Here is an 18739-nt window from a genome sequence, read left to right as displayed (position 1 = left end):
TACCACATCAACATGCTGGAGCTGAGAGCAGTCCACCTAGCTCTCAAGGCGTTCCTTCCCTCGCTTCACGAAGCATCAGTTCTAGTACAGACGGACAACACCACCACAATGTACTACTTAAACAAGCAGGAGGGAACACGTTCACGAACTCTGTCGTTGGAGGCGCAACAGATCTGGCATTGGCTTCTGGCTCGCAAGTTGTCCATCACAGCAGTCCACCTCCCAGGAGAGCAAAATGTGAGGGCTGACGCTCTAAGCTGTCATTTCGACGACAGGGAGGATTGGGTCCTACACGACGCAGTGGTAGAAGAAATTTTCCAATCCTGGGGTCGTCCCACAATAGACCTGTTCGCGGACGACCAAAACACAAAATGCCAAGACTTCGCCTCCAGGTTCTACTGGCCAGGAACGAGAGGGAATGCTCTTTTGATCGACTGGTCAGGGGAATTTGTGTACACTTTTCCACCCCTTCCGTTGATCCCAAAGGTGGTGGAGCAAGTTGACACACTCGTGCACAACGATGATCCTCATCGCCCCGGACTGGCCGAGGCAAGGGTGGTACACGGACCTGCTTCACCTGTCAGTGACTCCTCACAAGTGGCTACCTTTCAGGCCAGACCTGTTGTCCAAGATGGACGGGAGGATCTACCATCCCAACCTTCCGTCACTGAGCTTGGCAGCATGGCTCCTGAGGTCATACAGTACGGACATCTAGGGCTGCCAGAGGACTACATGTTCAGCCTAAAAGAGGCAAGGCAGCCCTCCACAAGACATTCTTATGCATGCAAGTGGAAGCGATTCTATATGTGGTGTATACAGAATAATCATAATCCAGTTCAATGTCAGGAAGAAGCAGTTCTTCCTTATTTTTTATATCTGGCTAAAGCAGAATTAAAGTTTAATTCCATCAAGGTGCACCTAGCTGCTATAACAGCCCATAGGCGGTCACCTTCTCAAACCTCGTTTTTCCAGTTACCATCAGTCAAGGACTTCCTGCAAGGGTTTAAAAAAGTTTACCCTCCAGTGCGTCCTCCTTCTCCTCCCTGGGAGTTGAACCTGGTGCTATCAAAGCTAATGGGTCCGCCTTTCGAACCCATTCGACTCACTCCTCCTCACGGATAGAGTGGTCGCTCCTTGTGCCCCTGACTCCAGCTGGTATCGTAGCGCTGCTCCGCCAATATCTGTGTGTTACTTTGAATTGCTTTGACCTGCTGTGTGCCCTGTGTAGCGCTTTGCCTTATTAGCGCTATAGTGAATCAATTTGGCAGCTTTTTAACATTGTTTGCGCATTTGCCCAGAGCGCTCCGACCTGCTCCTCCCCCCGCCTCCATTTTGCTTGTTTATCTTCCTCCTCGTGTGCCCGACCCGCCTCCCAGCTGTGACGCCCTCGCCCCTCCCCCCCACCATCCATTTATGGCCAATGCCCCCACGCGCAGCGACCGCGCCCAATCCGCGCTGAAGGTGCGCCAAAGGTAAGCCCGTCTACGCCCGTCCGCGCCTGGACCGCGCCCAGCGCCATACCCCCTGCCCCTCGCGCTGCCCAGCTCTCCCGCATTACCTATGATGCCGCCGCCCTCCTAGCCCTTAACCCCGGTCGCGTCCCCAACTGCGTCCAAGCCGCTCCTGGACACACTCATGGACCTTTCTCCTGCTACTCCTGCAAATTCAGCTGCACCGACAACATCTCCGCTACAACCACACCACAGATTCCCGACCCCAACCACCTACAATGCATCCTTCTCAACACCCGTTCAGTCCACAGACACGCCATCGACCTATGGAATCTACTAGACACCATCTCTCCAGACGTCGCCTTCCTAACGGAAACCTGGATGAACGCTTCCTCCGCCCCAGACATCGCCATCGCTATCCCTGATGACTATAAGATCACACGCAAGGACCGCACAGACCATACAGGAGGAGGAATCGCTATCGTCCATAAGAAATCAATCCGCATCACAACTAGCTCTGACGCCAACCTCACCAACTCCGAACACCTTCACTTCCAGATCCTCATCGACCCCAAGACCACACTCAGAGGCACCCTCCTCTACAGACCACCAGGACCCCGCGCTAAATTCAGTGAAGACATCACAGACTTCATCACCCCACACGCGCTCCCCTCCAAAGACTACATCCTTCTAGGAGACCTCAACTTCCACATTGAAAAGATCAACGACCGCAACACCGCCACCCTCGTGGACAACCTCGCCAACCTCGGACTTCACCAACTGGTCACTTCCCCCACCCACATCGCAGGTCACACACTCGACCCCATCTTCACCTCCAGCAACCATGTCTCCTTCAGCCACACTACGGATCTCCTCTGGACTGACCACAGCTGCGTTCACTTCACCTACAACAAGCCGAAACCCATCATCCACCTCCAACCAACCCTACAAAGAAACTGGAACAAAATCACCTCGGATCAGATCTCCACATCGCTCCTTCGAACCTCCCCGGCCCTCTCCTCTAACGCCAACGAAGCCGCCTCCAACCTCACCGTTTGGTTATCCAACACCGCCGACACCTTAGCACCACTGAAAAAACGTCAACACAAACTTGGCAACAAAAAGGCCTCTTGGTTCAACGATGACCTCAAGAAGTCCAAGAAACTGTGCCGCTCCCTTGAAAAGGCCTGGAAAAAAGACCCATCCACCAGCAACAAGAACACCTTCAAAAGCGCCACCCGCATCCACCACCAACTAATCCGAAAGGCCAAGAAAACAGCATTCAAGGATCGACTCGACAACAACGCCCAGAACAGCAAGGAACTTTTCAACATCGTCAAGGAATTTTCCAACCCCTCGGCCAACTCCAACGACATCACCCCCTCTCAATCCCTCTGCGACTCCCTAGCCTCATTCTTCCACAACAAGATTGCTGACATCCACAACAGCTTTGACAACCAACCCGGAAGCCAACCCACCCTACCATCTGCCGACCATCTTCCCCCCGTTAACACCCTTAACGACTGGAAACCAATCTCCACTGAAGACACCATCCGCCTGATGAAGTCCATCCACTCCGGATCCCCCACAGACCCATGCCCTCACCACATCTTCAACAAAGCAGACTCCGTCATAGCTCCGCACCTCTGAGACGTCATCAACTGCTCCTTCAACTCCGCTACCTTTCCAGATGACTGGAAACACGCTGAACTCACCGCCCTTCTGAAAAAACCTACAGCGGACCCCACCGAACTCAAAAACTACCGCCCCATCTCGCTTCTTCCATTCCCGGCCAAAGTCATCGAGAAAGCCGTCAACAACCAACTCGCAGCCTTCCTCGAAGCCAACAAATCACTGGACCCCTCACAATCTGGATTCCGAGCTAAACACAGCACTGAGACCGCCCTCATCGCAGCAACAGACGACATTCGAACTCTACTGGACAATGGAGACACAGTCGCCCTCATCCTCCTCGACCTCTCCGCAGCCTTCGATACGGTCTGCCACAGCACCCTTTTACAACGCCTCAGAGACATCGGAATCCAAGGAAAAGCACTGGAATGGATCACCTCGTTCCTCACCGGAAGAACCCAGAGAGTCCGCCTCCCACCATACAAGTCCGAGGCCTTTGAAATCATCTGCGGCGTACCACAAGGATCCTCTCTTAGTCCCACCCTCTTCAACGTATATATGAGCCCCCTTGCGGCCATCGCCCGCCAACACAACCTCAACATCATCTCTTACGCGGACGACACTCAACTGATCCTCTCTCTCACCAAGGACCCCAGCACAGCCAAAACTAACCTACACGAAGGAATGAAAGAAGTCGCCGAATGGATGAAACAAAGCCGTCTGAAACTGAACTCAGACAAAACAGAAGTCCTCATCTTAGGCACATCCCCCTCTGCATGGGACGACTCCTGGTGGCCAGAAGCCCTTGGAAAAGCACCCATCCCGACAGACCACGCACGGAACCTTGGCGTGATCCTGGACTCTTCACTCTCAATGAACAGACAAGTCAACGCCGTATCCTCCTCCTGCTTTAACATTCTTCGCATGCTCAGAAAAACATTTCGCTGGATCCCCTCCGAAACAAGGAAAACAGTCACCCACGCTCTAGTCACGAGCCGACTGGACTACGGAAACACTCTCTACGCAGGCTCCACCGCTAAACTCCAGAAGAAGCTACAACGAATCCAAAACGCCTCAGCCAGGCTCATATTAGACATCCCACGCAACGAACACATATCTGGTCACCTTAAAGTCCTCCACTGGCTACCCGTCAATAAGAGGATCACGTTCAGACTGCTTACCCACGCACACAAATCACTCTACGATATCGGACCAGATTGCCTCAACTCTCGACTGTCCTTCTACACCCCCTCCCGCCAACTTCGCTCTTCCAGCCAAGCCTTCGCCACTGTACCTCGCATCAACAAGACCACCATGGGAGGCAGATCCTTTTCATACCTGGCGGCCAAAACATGGAACTCACTCCCCGCCTACCTTCGCCTCACCCAGAATCACCTAGCGTTCAGAAAACAGCTTAAAACGTGGATATTTGACAAATAATCCCCCTCCCCTTCCTAAGCGCCTTGAAACCCTCTGGGTATGTAGTGCGCTATACAAATTTTATGACTTGACTTGACTTGAATTCATAGAGCTACTTTACAACATCTTTCATGGAAAGCAGCTTTTATGGTGGCATTCACGTCAGCTCGCAGGGTGAACAAGATTCAAGCTCTCTGTTCCTCTGAGCCCTATACGGTGTTCCATTTGAATAGAGTGGTGCTACGGACGCAGCAATCTTTTCTTCCTAAAGTGGTGTCCGATTTTCATGTAAATCAGACCATTTCTCTGCCCACTTTCTTTCCCAATCCCTCTACTCCCGCTGAGAGGGCTCTGCATTCTCTAGACCTGAAAAGAGTTTTAAAATTCTGTCTAGATAGGTCTAAGGTATTCGTCATTCTGATCATCTCTTTGTTAACTATGGATCGATCAGGACGGGTCATGCTGCCTCGAAACGTTCTATTTCTAGATGGATTGTTTCATGTATTAAACTTGCTTACCAGCTAGCGCAGAAGCCCCTGGGGTTTTCTCCCAAAGCGCATTCCACCAGTGGAGAGCTGCGACTGCGGCTTTCCTCAATAATGTACCCATGTCTGAGATCTGTAAGGCGGCGACCTGGAGGTCCGTCCATACATTTACTAGACATTACTGTCTTGATTCTGACACGAGAGCAGATACCCAGGTAGGCCAGGCCTCCTTGCGGAATCTGTTTAACAGCTAAGTTGGGCTGTTATTTAATTTAATTTAAAAAGTATTTGTTAAGCGCAACGTTCACCATGCGGTTTCTTGGCGCTATGGAGGCAAAATTTAGCAGTGACACAAACAAGACTAAAGAGTAAAAGGGAGGGGGAGGAAATTACATTGGGAAAGCTTGGGTAAAAAGAAAAGTCTTAAGCTCTTTTCGGAAAGCAGGGTAGTGAGTAGCCAAACGTAAATGGTCAGGGAGGGAGTTCCAAAAGGAGGGTGCCAGAACAGAAAAGTTGGATCCACCCCATTTCTTGCGTCTGTATCGGGGGACTTGTAGGAGTGATTGGGTGGATGACCGCAGCTCGCGAACAGGGGTGTATTCTTTGAGTAAAGAAGAGATGAAGGCCGGAGCAGTCCCTTGGCGTGTTATGATTGGTCTTTTTAAGTTGGGTCATGTACTTCTCATTTACCTGCAGGTGGTTGATGGGCTTGCTATTCTATTCAGTGCTTATGACTATTGATGAGGATCCCCTGGAAGAGAAGGATAAGTTACTTACCTGTAATCCTAGTTCTCTTCCAGGGGTATCCTCATCAAAGTCATAAGCACACCCAGCCGCCTCCCCAGGTAATTGAGAGATGTACGTCTCTGACTTGTGGTTTAGCCCTGACTTCAGGGTTATGCAAAGAACTGACCTGTCACCCCTGAGGCATGATGGGAAGCCTGGGGTCATGGCTGCCTTAAAGGCACGCTGCCAGTTTTAACTGAAATTGCTTTCAGTTTCTGTGTTATTCACTTTTCAATGCAGCCTATGGCTGACAATGTCTTTTATGAGCAATTTTCAAGATTTATGAGTGTTTTTACTCATTAAAACACAAAGTTCAAGGACTATTTGACCTAATGTGTTTATTTCTTTTCTAATTGCTCTACATATACAAGTGTTTACATTGTCTAGCCTTGGTTTTAGAGCTACATTGGTGTGAGAAAAATGATATATGTATTTACATATATTTGGAGCGAGATGTGTTTTTTACATATATATTTTTATATTGTTTCCGGGGTCCCGCACATGGGCGGGAATATTCAGTGTTTATGACTTTGAGGATACCTCTGGAACAGAACTAGGATTACAGGTAAGTAACTTATCCTTACCCTTCCTACCTTCTATTCTCCCCCTCACCCACCTTCTATTCTCCCCCTCACCCTTCCAAGGAGGAGGAGCGGCTTCACCGCCTGGACTCTAAGAGGGCGTTGAGTTTTTACCTCGATAGGAATAAAGACTATTGTGTGGACGACCAGCTCTTTGTGGGTTTTGCTGGCTGCAGGAAAGGAAGAGCGGTGCTCAAGTGCACACTTTCCAGATGGATTATCTTGTGCATCAATATCTGTTACTCCTTGGCTGGTAAGGAACCTCCAGAGGGTATAATAGCTCACTCTACTAGGGCAGAGTCTTCTACATCGGCTTTGTCTAGAGGTGTTCCTGTAGAGAACTTTTGTAGAGCGGCAACTTGGGCCTCCCTCCTCACTTTCGCGAAGCATTACGTGAGGAGGGATGGCCATTTTGCGCGTTCTGCCCTTCAGGATTTCTTGGTATAGAGGAGTGGACACCCTCCTCTGGGAGTGGGGACTGCTATGGGATTCTATTCACAAGGTGAGGAATCCACTGGCAGATGTATCCATCAGAAGAACAAGTTAATTACCTTCGGTAACGCTTTTTCTGGTGGATACAGTATCTGCCTATGGATTCCTCACTAGCCCACCCGCCTCCCCATTCTCCACTCTTCTATACCTGCAAGTGCTTCCTTTATGATTGTCTTCAAATGGTGATGTTTAATTGTTTTTACATTGATTTCACACTTTTAGTTTAAATACTGTGTATACTGTACCTCCATGTGCTTTGGGGGCACGGAAAAAATGGGTGGAACTAACGTCATCACGCCAATGAGGCTCTATTATGGATCTGGTGACGTCAGCGAGGTCGCGAGCGTAGCCGTGCCTCTGTGACTTCGTCCTCGTCGGCGTGGAGAGCTACAAAAGTTTCCGAATGTTGATGTTGCAGGGGATATTTACAAGGTCAGGAATCCACAGGCAGATACTGTATCCACCAGAAAAAGCGTTACCAAAGGTAAGTAACTTGTTCTTCTGTCACCACTGTGTTTCGCCCTTTGGTTGGCGACACTCTTTTGGTCATGTTATTGACGGCTAGGTTCTCTCTGGACCTTAGTGGGGTTCAGTCCCAGTCCTGCCTCCTCTACGGGTATGGCTTTGGTATCTATTCTAAATTAAGGAATCTACGGCTATGCGTCTCTATCATATGTACAAGTTATTTACCTTCGGTAACAAAGTATCTGGTAGAGACATAGTCTAGCCGCAGATTCCTTAACACCGGTCCGTCCTCCCCGTCCTGCGACAACCTTTTCAGGTTGGGCTTCTTGCCTTCGCCTCCCTTTGGGTGGCTTTATTCCTCTGCGGGGTGACGTCTTCTCTTCACTCCGACTCACGAGGCTGCTTTCTGTTTCGTGGCTCTGCTCTACCCATTCTTGTGATTGGATGGTATGATCATATGCCAGGTGTCTTTTACTTTACCTCTCCTTTTGGGTGATGCCTTATGGTAGTTTGTCCTTACGCCTGGGTTCTGGACTAGTTGACCTTCACTGTTATATATTGTGGTTGCAGCCTTCCTGCCAGCTGCTGTGACAGTTCATCAAGGATCTATGGCTCAATGGCAAGTCTTGTGCCTCTGGTGGCACAGGCTCACACAGGCCAAGGGTTTGAATCCTGCCTATGCTCTGCATCTTCTTCTGCCTCCGGGGGAGGTGTTGGTCTTAACAATTGCAGGGGTCCCTCCCAGAGTGGTGCTCTGTTCTTTTCCCTCCCTCTGTTTACAATATAAGGTGCCTGGCACGGTCTTTCTGTGGTGATATTTTTCACCATACCTTGTTTTTTTCTTTTTCTTCACACTGTTCCCCTATTTTTAGTTTTTTGTGGTGGCTTCACGGTCTGATGCGGGAAAGTCTTCTGACGAAAACTGATGTGGGCGGGATATATATGGCTCCGCTGGCGTCACGTTCATGGACGACGTCAGGGCGGAGCTGTACGGCGCCACACCCCGGCGTGCAGAGGTGGCTGCTGCACAAAACTTTCCGGATCCAGTCTAACGCCTGGGGATATTCTAAGTAAAGGAATCTGCGGGTAGACTATGTCTCTACCAGATACATCGTTAACTAAGGTAAGTAACTTGTTCGTTTCAATTTTACCAAAGTGTTTATTTGGAATCCTTTTTCTGCTTATAAACATTAAATGGCTTGGTGTAGCCACTAAAAACTTATGAATAATAAGTTAATCATTATTAAAGAGATCAAAAACTACTACTTTGATTAAACTATTTAGAAAAAAAGCCTTTCCTCAGCATATAGAGATGCTCTCTGTTAGCCAGTATCTAAGTAGAAAACATCTTAGATTCCTATATTTGACCATGTTATTGAAAGACGAGCAAGAAGACTTTTTCCAGACAATCTACAATTGGTAAAATGCAACTCCAGCTTTCATGGGTAACCCCTCTGGAATGAGTTTACAAAGTGCCAACTAGAAAATCAGTCTTATTTCTTTTGTTGCATTACTAATTAGTACCGATTTGCATATGCTTAGTCCAGTAATGACAGACTAAAAAAGATTGACAGGAGTTCTCTACAGAGTAAGTACTGGTGGTTCGGATAATATAGGCCATTCCTAGCTTCTTAATGATCAACCCTTCTCCCAACACAGCTCTATGAACTATTTTTCAGTTGATTAATATGAATAACTAATAATATAAAATGCTGTTAAAAAAACGTTACCTATAATGTAACCTGTTCTTCAGGACATAGTCATTAACCACTTTGCATCCCATTAACTACAATACTTGTTCAGACGTTTGCCAAAAATCAGTCATACTTCAAAATGAACTGGGTCCTTTGTATAGAGTGATTAGAGCTTAAAAATGGAAAGTCTATGTGCAGGTTTGTGTTGCAGTCTCATCTGTAATAGCAAATGTTTGAAAAATGAAATCTATATTTATTTTGCTAAAGAATTTTGAGATTTCCTTCATCTTAGGGATAGTTTAGAAATGTTTGTAACAATGAGTATAATGCCTAATATTCCTATGTTACATCCTTTATTTTTTGAAAGTGTACTGTAAACCTCTCTGTAATGGTATATTCAATTTGAGAAATCTACACTAGACAAATACATTCTTACCCCGGAACAACAGTTCAAGGAAGGGTACGTTTTAAAGAGAACACATTGTCAACTTCAAAGACCTCAGTTTTCCTCTCTAAATATGTTCTGGCAAATGTGACCATCATGTCCTAGAAGTACGTGCCTATCCACACGCTATAGCTTTGAGGAGCTATACAGTAAGGTTTGTCTGAAATTCTAAACCAGCTCACTGTTGTGCTATTTTTCCTTGTTATGCTTCCTAAGTTGTTTCTGTTTTCTTTGTTTAGTTTTTAAAAAATACTACTATGTCTACCCCAACACATACGATGAGAAGGAGCATGGAGACACTTTTCTGAGCCTCGTCAACTCAAGTGCACTCAACTCCAGTTTTCTTAATTCTTCGTTGGTCAGTTCCATTATACCATTTAATGAGACAGGTGGGCATGAAATTGCACAACCTGGACGGGAAAAGGCTGTCTTAAGCCTCATGTTGATGCTTGGTACTCTGTGGCTGGGCCATACACTCTATCAATTTAAAAAAAGGTAAGCTTTTTGCAATGCATACTTTACATTAATTGGGCGTTATTTTAGGTTAAGTTAAAGATTGTTGGTTGTTCGGAGTATCTTAATTTTTTATATAATGCAATATGTATATATAGCAATAATTCTTAAAGTAAAGATAAACAGATCAAAGTAAAACAAAGGTTTTAATATGTGTCTTTAGATCTAAATTCATGGAAGTGGAATAGTGTTCTTAGGCTGATATCAAACACAATATTCTTCGGCCAGTATTCAACAACTACATTGGCTAACAGTGAGACGACGGGTGGAATTCAAAGCCCTATGCCTAGTGCACAAAGCACTCATTGGAGGCGGTGCGGAAGACGCGCAACGGCTATTCCCCTGTTAAATTCCTTCACGTTGCTTAAGGTCCTTGGACAGTGGGTAGGTTCTTCCTCCCAGAATGCAAAGGGTCAGGTAGGGGGATGTGGGGGTTGGAGGAAACGCTTTTCATTCCTGGCAGCCAAACTATGGAATTCTCTCCCCGTGCCTCTCAGATTACAGCGTTCTCTCCATCTTCAGGAAAGCCATCGAAACCAGGCTTTTTACACAATGCTGAACTGACAGTGCGTTTTCAGTTCACCCTATCCAGCGCCAAGACGCCTCGGCATAAGTGCGCTTTACAAGTACCCTCAGTCAGTCAGTTTTAAATATCCTTTATACATTCACCTGCTTCTCCACCTTTGTTGACATACTTAGTTATTCCCCATTAGTGAGCTGGGAGTTTGGACTGTGTCCCAGCTCAACTGTGGAGATGATTCGAAGTGTCTCAGTGAAACTGCTTGAATTGTAGATACAGTTAAAGAACTGTTCTCTTTCAGGGGATACTCATCAATAGTCATGAGCACTGAATAGTACCGCCCACGTGCGGGACCCCGGAGCAATAGCCAATAATATGCATATATATATATATACAAATACACATAAAATACCCATATATATATATATAGATAATTTGCATATACATATGCAGCCTGACATACACCATACTAGGCTCAAAACCTGCCATTATTGCATGTAAAACTTTTACATTTGCTAAATAAAGACATATACATAACATTATATGATAATGTAAAGAAGAAACACTGCCCTGGTTTTCTTTGAAACACAAAACCTTTATTTTCAAAGGTAAAAACGGGCAGGATCATAGAGGCAGATTTAGCCTTGATAGGCTGCATAGTAGCAACTGAAAAACTTGGCGCCGTGCCTTTAAGACCTCCATGAGCCTCCAGGCTCCCATCATGCACCACAGGTGACAGTTAGGTCAGTTCTTTTTTCCGGCTCCTTCTGTGAGGATCCTGGAGCATTGAGCTCGCCAGTTTGTGATATTTTATCACTTTCTTCTGGTATTTCTCTAATTTTTTCGTCTTTACTCAACGTCTTTAGTCATTGTTTGACAAATTCAACAATTTTTTCCTGGTTTTTGACTATTTTCCAGTCATAATGCCGGCCTTATTTAAGTGTCCAGCCTGTGGTAAAAAAATGGCCAAGACAGACCCTCATTCCGTCTGTGTAGCTTGTCTACCATCTTCTCACAAGCCAGAACTCTGCTACCACTGCAGCAAGTTGTCTAACAGAACCCTCAGGGAGAGAGAGCAGAGCAGGCTTCAGTCCCTGTATGACAGCGGAGATACTGTGAGTGGAAGAGAAGAATTTCATTCCAAGAAGCCTTCTTCTCAGCACAAAGAGCGCAAGGACAAAGGGGAGAAGAGAAAACATCGGTCTCCTACTACGTCGAGGGACAGATCTTCTTCTAAGGTACCTCTGTGCTCAAAATCGGCATCGAAATCACCGTCGCGGCGCCCGTCGACGTCGAAACATCCCTCGCCGTCGAAGATCTCGCCGTCGAAGCAAGGTGAGAAGAGGCATGCGCGTAGGCGGTCCAGGTCTGGCTCGCCTACGACTACAAGAGGGCGGGACTCTACATCGTCTCGTCGACGGTCGCCGCCGAGAGGCTCGGAACATAAGTCAAGGTCGCCGTCGAGGGGTGCCATGACGTCGACGTCGAACCGGCCAGCAGAGGTTTCAACGACGAAGAGCGCAAGTCATTTGGCGTCGAGGCACACGACGCCGAGAGGGCCATCGCCGTCGAGGCGCACGGCGTCGACGCCTAAGAGACCATCGCCGTCTAGGAAGTCGCCACCGAGAAGATCGCCGTCGAGCAGGTTGCCATCAAGGAGGTCGCCGTCTAGGAGGTCGCCGTCTAGGAGATCGCCGTCTAGGAGATCGCCGTCTAGGAGATCGCCGTCTAGGAGATCGCCGTCTAGGAGATCGCCGTCGAGGAGATCGCCGTCGAGGAGATCGCCGTCGGCGTCTCCTGCAGCTAAGAGGCCTAGGACGGTGTCTAAAGACCGGTCTAAGCTTCCTACTGTGTCTTCTGGGAGTTCTTCTTCCTCCCCTGAACTACAGATTGTGCAGATCTCTCCAGAGCCCTCGAGAGCACCTTTACCTATTCAGCCAGCGACGAATATCTCGCCATGATGGCTGGGGGAGATAAGAGAGTGGAAGATGAGGAGGATTAATCTTCCAAGATCTTATTCCAGGTCTCCTGTGTCTGCAAGACCTGCTTCGAGATCAAGATCGCTCCCAAGACAGTTGGTGCGTTCTCCAAAAAGACGTGAGCGCACTCCTCCGAGACAATCTCCATCAGTGAGGAGGCGGTCTTCACTCTCTTCTAGATCATCACGTCGCCACTCTTCGAGGAGGCGCGATACTAGATCCTCGACAAGGTCTACAAATTCGAAGAGGGGATATTCACCGACACTGTCGTCAACTCCTCAGAGTAGGATATCACCGATTGATGATGTGATTACCTTTAATGAGGTTCTCTGTCGTGGAGCAGCTAAGCTTAATATCGAAATGCCGGTCTCTACCACCAAGACAACGGTCATTTTCGAAACGTTGCATCAAAAGCGAACGTCAAGGCCCTTACTTCCTCTGGTACCAGGTCTGTTGGAGCCTGCGCAGCACAAGTTCTTAACTCCAGCAGCTTTGGGAGCGGTTCCTTCTCGGATCGCTAAGAAATATAAAGCACCGGACAATGATCCGTTCTTTCTGAGGGCTGAGCCAAAACCGGATTCTGTGATTGTCTCAGCGGCACGCAAAAATCAAACAGGAGCGGCGTCCTCTTCTGTGCCGCCGGATAAGGACAGTAAGGCTATGGACTCAGTAGGGAAGAGAATGTGTGCCACCTCTGCTTCCTACATGAAAGTCGCCAGCGCTTCTGCTTTGCTGGGTCGCTATGACCGCACACTATGGGACTCCATGTCTTGTTTCGCAGAAAAGCTTCCTAAAGGAGACAAACACGACTTTCTTGAGATCTTACACAAAGGTGGGCTAGTGGCTAACCAGGTGATTAGTGCAGCCGCTGATGCTTCTGATTTATCTACGCATGTATACGCACATGGACTCTGCGCCAGGCGCTCAGCTTGGCTGAGGCTCACGGGTCTTAAGCCTGAGGCACAACACTGGATTCTTAATCTGCCTTTTAACGCAACATCGCTTTTCGGATCTCATGCTGATGATGATATGTCGCGAATGGAGACAGAGCTTGATACAGTGAGAGCTGTTGGTCTTGAGAAAAGGAAGGATTTTAAGAAAAAATACCGTCCGTACGACAGGAGACAGAACCAGCAGAGGGTTCAAACCCCTCAATGGTCGTCACAGCAGAATCAGGGAAGATCTCAGTTTTCTCAGCCTCGTCCTGGTAGAGGAAGAGGTGGCATTTGCAGGCAGTCTGCACCTGGAAACAAGCAACAGCAACAAAAGCAGTGAGTTTTTGCTTCCCCTGAGCCCGTTACCCACTCCGGTGGGGGGGAAGTGTTCGTTTTTGCCTGGAAGAGTGGAAAAACATCACAGTAGACAAATGGGTTCTGAATATTGTAAAGAATGGATATTCCATCAGATTCAAGTCCCCTCCACCTTCTATTCCTCCTCAAAAGACTGTGACCCATCGAATTCACCTTTTGAGACAAGAGGTGTCTGCCTTAATCCTAAAGAATGCCATCGAGGAGGTTCCAAAGACACAGCGTTGACAAGGCATTTACTCCCGATATTTTCTAGTTCCAAAGAAAGGTCCAAACAAGGAGTTCAGGCCCATACTAGATCTCAGGCGTCTCAACCAATTCATTCGGCGAGAAAAGTTCAGAATGCTGGCGTTACATCAAATAATTCCACTTCTGCATCGAGGGGACTGGATGTGCTCCAAAGATCTTCAAGATGATTATTTTCACATCCCCATCGCCCCAAAGCATCGGAAGTTAATAAGGTTTTGTATCCAAACCAGCCATTTCCAATTCACAGTGTTGCCCTTCGGGCTAACGTCAGCTCCTCGCACCTTTTCAAAGTGCATGGCAGTCGTAGCGGCTTTCCTGAGTAAGAGGCACATTTTTGTCTATCCCTACCTAGACGATTGGCTGTTAAAGAGTGCGTCTCCGATTCTGCTTCAGCAACATCTCACGGTCTGCATACATCAGCTGCAGAGACTTGGCTTACACGTAAACTTCAAAAAGTCTATCCTCAATCCCACGCAGAGGATACACTATCTGGACGCACTTCTGGATTCAAAGGACGCAAAAGCGTATCCTTCGGAGGAGAGACTATCCTCCATTCTCCTCAAGTGTCAAACTCTACTGAAGACTCCTCGACCCACGGCCAGGCAGATCTCGTCTCTTCTAGGGTCCATGGCTTCTTGTATTTTCCTCGTGCCAAACGCCAGGCTGCACATGAGACCTCTGCAGCAGTCTCCGGAGGACCAGTGGTCCCAGTTTTCAAATCGTTGGGAGGACAAACTGTCACTACCCTTGTCAGTACAGATCTCCATTCGATGGTGGATGCAGCGGAGTCATCTGGTAGTGGGAGTGCCTTTCCAAGTGGACATGCCCAGACAATCGCTGGTGACAGATGCGTCCCTTCAGGGATGGGGCGCTCATCTGGGATCGCTTCAAGTTCAAGGAGTGTGGTCAGAAAAAGAAAGACTATCATATAAACATGTTGGAACTCAGAGCTGTACACCTAGCTCTCAAGGCTTTCTTTCCCACGATCAAGACATCCTCCCTGCTTGTTCAAACGGACAACACAACAACGATGTACTATCTGAACAAGCAGGGCTGAACGAGATCCAGACCTCTGTCGCTCGAAGCGCACGCAATCTGGAAGTGGCTTGTGGCTCGGGCTATGAAAATAACAGCGGTCCATCTGCCGAGTGTCCTCAACATCCAAGCAGACGACCTAAGCAGACCCTTCGAGGAAGCACACGACTGGGTCTTAAAAGAAGAAGTGATGAGAGATGTCTTCCAGGCCTGGGGGACACCAGAAATCGATCTCTTTGCGGACGTCGAAAACGCAAAATGCCGCGTCTTCGCGTCCAGATACCCTCAACGAGGGTCCAAGGGGAATGCTCTATGGATGGACTGGTCAGAGACATTACTCTACGCTTTTCCACCGATTCCACTCATTCCCTTGGTGATCAAGAAACTGTACAAGTCCAAGACAGATATGATCCTAGTGGCTCCGGATTGGCCTCGCCAATGGTGGTACCCGGATCTCCTGTATATGTCCAAAGTGTGAGAAGTTTGCCTGATTTATAATGTTCACTATTCTAGTGAACACTTTGTATCAGTCCAAACAACCCTTATTGATGTTTGGTTGTAAGTCAACCTGATAGACCAGCTATCCTAGTAGCATGGACACTTGCAGTCTTTAGGCTAAACTCTAGAGGGCGTGTTAAGCCAGCTGTTTTACCATCACATTTACCCCTTGAACACCAAGTGAAAGGACACCACACAAGTTGTTATGAAAATAAAAGTATATTTATTTATAACAAGACTACCCTGGCTCTTTATGAGACAATTGAGCTAAGCACACAACAAAACTCTTACGAAAATACTTTAAGTCGCACAATTTACACAAATGCCCGAGTGGCACAAAAAACCATATACTACAAAAGTGGAATGCGAATTACTAGCAGGTAAGTAACTATTCTCATAGGCTTTGGGATCGCTAGGACTGGACTACTGAACCTTTAGATTACAAGCAGGAGGCCTAGTGACGTCGTGTGCAGAGTGGGAACTCTCACGCGTAAGGCGGGAAAAAGTCTATGGAGGCTAGTAAAAGCAAAGTTAGTGTTCTCGGGCGAACCCGACTAGGTAGAGCTGAAACGACAAAGGATCCTGACACTTAGATAGTTAAGCTATGCTGGAGCACCGAAATGCTTAGGTTACCTAGCCCAGGGGCCGCGGCTGCATAGGTCTGAAAAGACGTCGGGAATCCTCGTTGCAGTCTATGGAGCCTGAAAGAAGAAGTTGCTGGCAGGCGACCAGTGCAGAGGTTCGTGGTGATCCAAGCCTGGATCGATGAAGAAGGAGACCTGTAAGCAGAGGGGACCAAGTTCTGAATCACTAGCCAGTGATTAGGTGGGCACCAGAGTGGCACCGGACGAAGTCACCTCGACCAGGTGAGTGGGCGACGCTGGGTTCTGCAGTCTCTCGGACCAGGAGGCGTTGTCGGCGACCAGGATGGAGGTGCGAGCTGTCCCACGGAGGTATCTGCTGTCGACGTTGCTGGACCCAGGATTGGGGCAACAACTCTTGGCAAATGCAAGCCCACGCGGTGGACTCAAGATGGCGTCTGGAGTGGACCAGGAGGGTCCGGGGTGCTCCTCTGTTGGAGGGGAGCAAGGGCCAGTCTGGAGCAACCAGACCAGCGGTGTTGTCGTCGTAGTTCGTCGTCAAAAGGGCCACTAGCCAACGGGCAAGTGACCTGGACAACGCGGTGAGCAGCAAAGAGCAGAAGGGCCCCACGCAGATCTCGTGGATGCAAGGGGGCTGTACTAAGGTGCTGGAGCTGCTCAGGTTTGGGGCTTCTCGGACCCCAAAGCACTTAGGCGAGGGTCACTCGGTGGTCGTGCTGGGCAAGCGTCGTGCAGTCGTGAAGATGGCCGGTCCCTCGAGGTCTCGTCACACCCACGAATCTCAGCTGGGCTAATGATGCAGGTAGAGGTCAGAGGTGCCAGGGAAGCCGGTTCTCGTCGAGCTGGGCAGTCTTGATCCGGAGGAGAGACTTACAGCAGACCGCGATGCTTGGTTGGTGCCTGCTGCTGCAGGGTGACTACTCCTTAGTCACAAGGGAGAAATCTTGAGAAGAGTCTTGAGTTCCTTTCGTGGAAAGTCGGTTAAGGATTCAAAGATGATCTCATTTGGAAGGGGGCCTGCTCCTACCTTTATCCTGAGAAAGGGGGCTGGCACGCGACTTAGTCCTGCTCTATGGGTGGGACTAGGAGGGGGGTGGTTACACCCCTCTCCTTTGCTGGGCTTTTTCCCAGATCAGGGGCTGGAGTGCCCCTGGAACTGGTTCAAGCCGGCCTATGCATAGTGAGCACCGGGGTGCCACTTGCAGTCACCTTCCTCTAAAGCCCTGCCTACCTGGGATACACAAAATCCTGTCTGGGATGGTGCTGGCACCGCCCCTGACAGGAAACCCTTTGTCCAGGCCTCCGTTGCTGGAAGGACTCCCAGCAGCAGGAGGTCAGACTTGTGTCTGTGGTGGCAGCATCCATTTTGTGATGCTGAGGCTTGAGTTAACTTTAACCGGGGTTCACAGTTACATACATGTCGTGTCCCTCTAGAAGGGTGGAATGCTAACCCCGTCGCCAGAATTGGCGAGGGGTTAGTATTCCAATTCGTATGACACCTTACTTGACATGTTTTGATAATGTTATACCAAAGTTAGCATTTAACCGCGAGGTTGATAATGCACTTGAGTATATGGTATAGCGTTATCATGGAACAGCTATTAGGACTTGGTTCCGCAAGCTGCAAACGGGCTCAGCTCATGCCAGAGCACTATTTCACATTATTCCAAGCACTCTGCCTTCAGGATTGATAAGGCCTGCCATAGGAGTGACTGATAGGAATATATGTGTCCATTTTAGGGTTAGATATAGGAATACTATATCTAAAGCAAAGGGTGTGTACACCACCTTGCCCCAGCTGTCAAGCAGCCAGTTGTGTCTTGTGAGAAGTTGGCCTGATGTGCAGTGCTCACTATTCTAGTGATCACTATATATCAGTCCAAACAACCCTTATTGATGATTGGTTGTAAGTCAACCTTATAGACCAGCTATCCTAGTAGCATGGATACGAGCAGTCTAAGGCTAAGACTCTAGAGGGCGTGTTAAGCCAGCTGTTTTACCATCACATTACCCCTTGAACACCCAGTGAAAGGACACCACACAAGTGTTATGAAAATAAACAATGTATTTATTAGAATCACAACAACCCTGTACTCTTTATGAGGACAGGGTGCTAAGCACACAACAAAACTCTTACGAAAATACTTTTAAGTTAGCACGTTACACAAATGCCCGAGGGGCACGAAAAACCATATACGCTAAAAGTGGAATGCGAATTACTAGCAGGTAAGTAACAGTTCTAATAGGCTTTGGAATCGCTAGGACTGGACTAGGGAATCGTTAGATTACTACTAGGAGGCCTAGGGGACTCGGGTGCAGAGTGTGCACTCTCACGCGGGATGCGGGACAAAGTCTATGGAAGCTAGAATTCACAAAGTTAGTGTTCACGGGCGAACCCGACCTGGTAGGGAGAAAACGACAGTGGATCCTGACCCTTGGATAGTGAGGCTATGCTGGGACACCGGAGTGCCGAAGTTACCTAGCCCAGGGGCTGCAGCTGCATAGGTCTGAAAAGACGTCGGGGATCTCGTTGCCGGACCAGGAGCCTGGAAGGAAGAAGTTGCTGGCAGGCGACCAGTGGAGAAA

General features: G+C 48.3%; 1 protein-coding gene across 1 annotated transcript in view; it reads left to right on the top strand.

Annotated features, from left to right (window-relative positions):
* The window catches only part of SLC4A11 (solute carrier family 4 member 11), a 1943806-nt gene that overhangs the window by 1553347 nt on the left and 371720 nt on the right, over positions 1-18739 (top strand). The window contains exon 15 of the mRNA XM_078678714.1: positions 9690-9945. Coding sequence (XP_078534840.1) covers positions 9690-9945 — 256 coding nt within the window. The remainder of the gene's footprint in view (positions 1-9689; positions 9946-18739) is intronic.

Source organism: Lissotriton helveticus, chromosome 2_2 (genome assembly GCF_964261635.1).
Source record: "Lissotriton helveticus chromosome 2_2, aLisHel1.1, whole genome shotgun sequence".
Lineage (NCBI taxonomy): Eukaryota > Metazoa > Chordata > Amphibia > Caudata > Salamandridae > Lissotriton > Lissotriton helveticus.
This window is presented reverse-complemented; position numbering and strand designations above follow the sequence as displayed.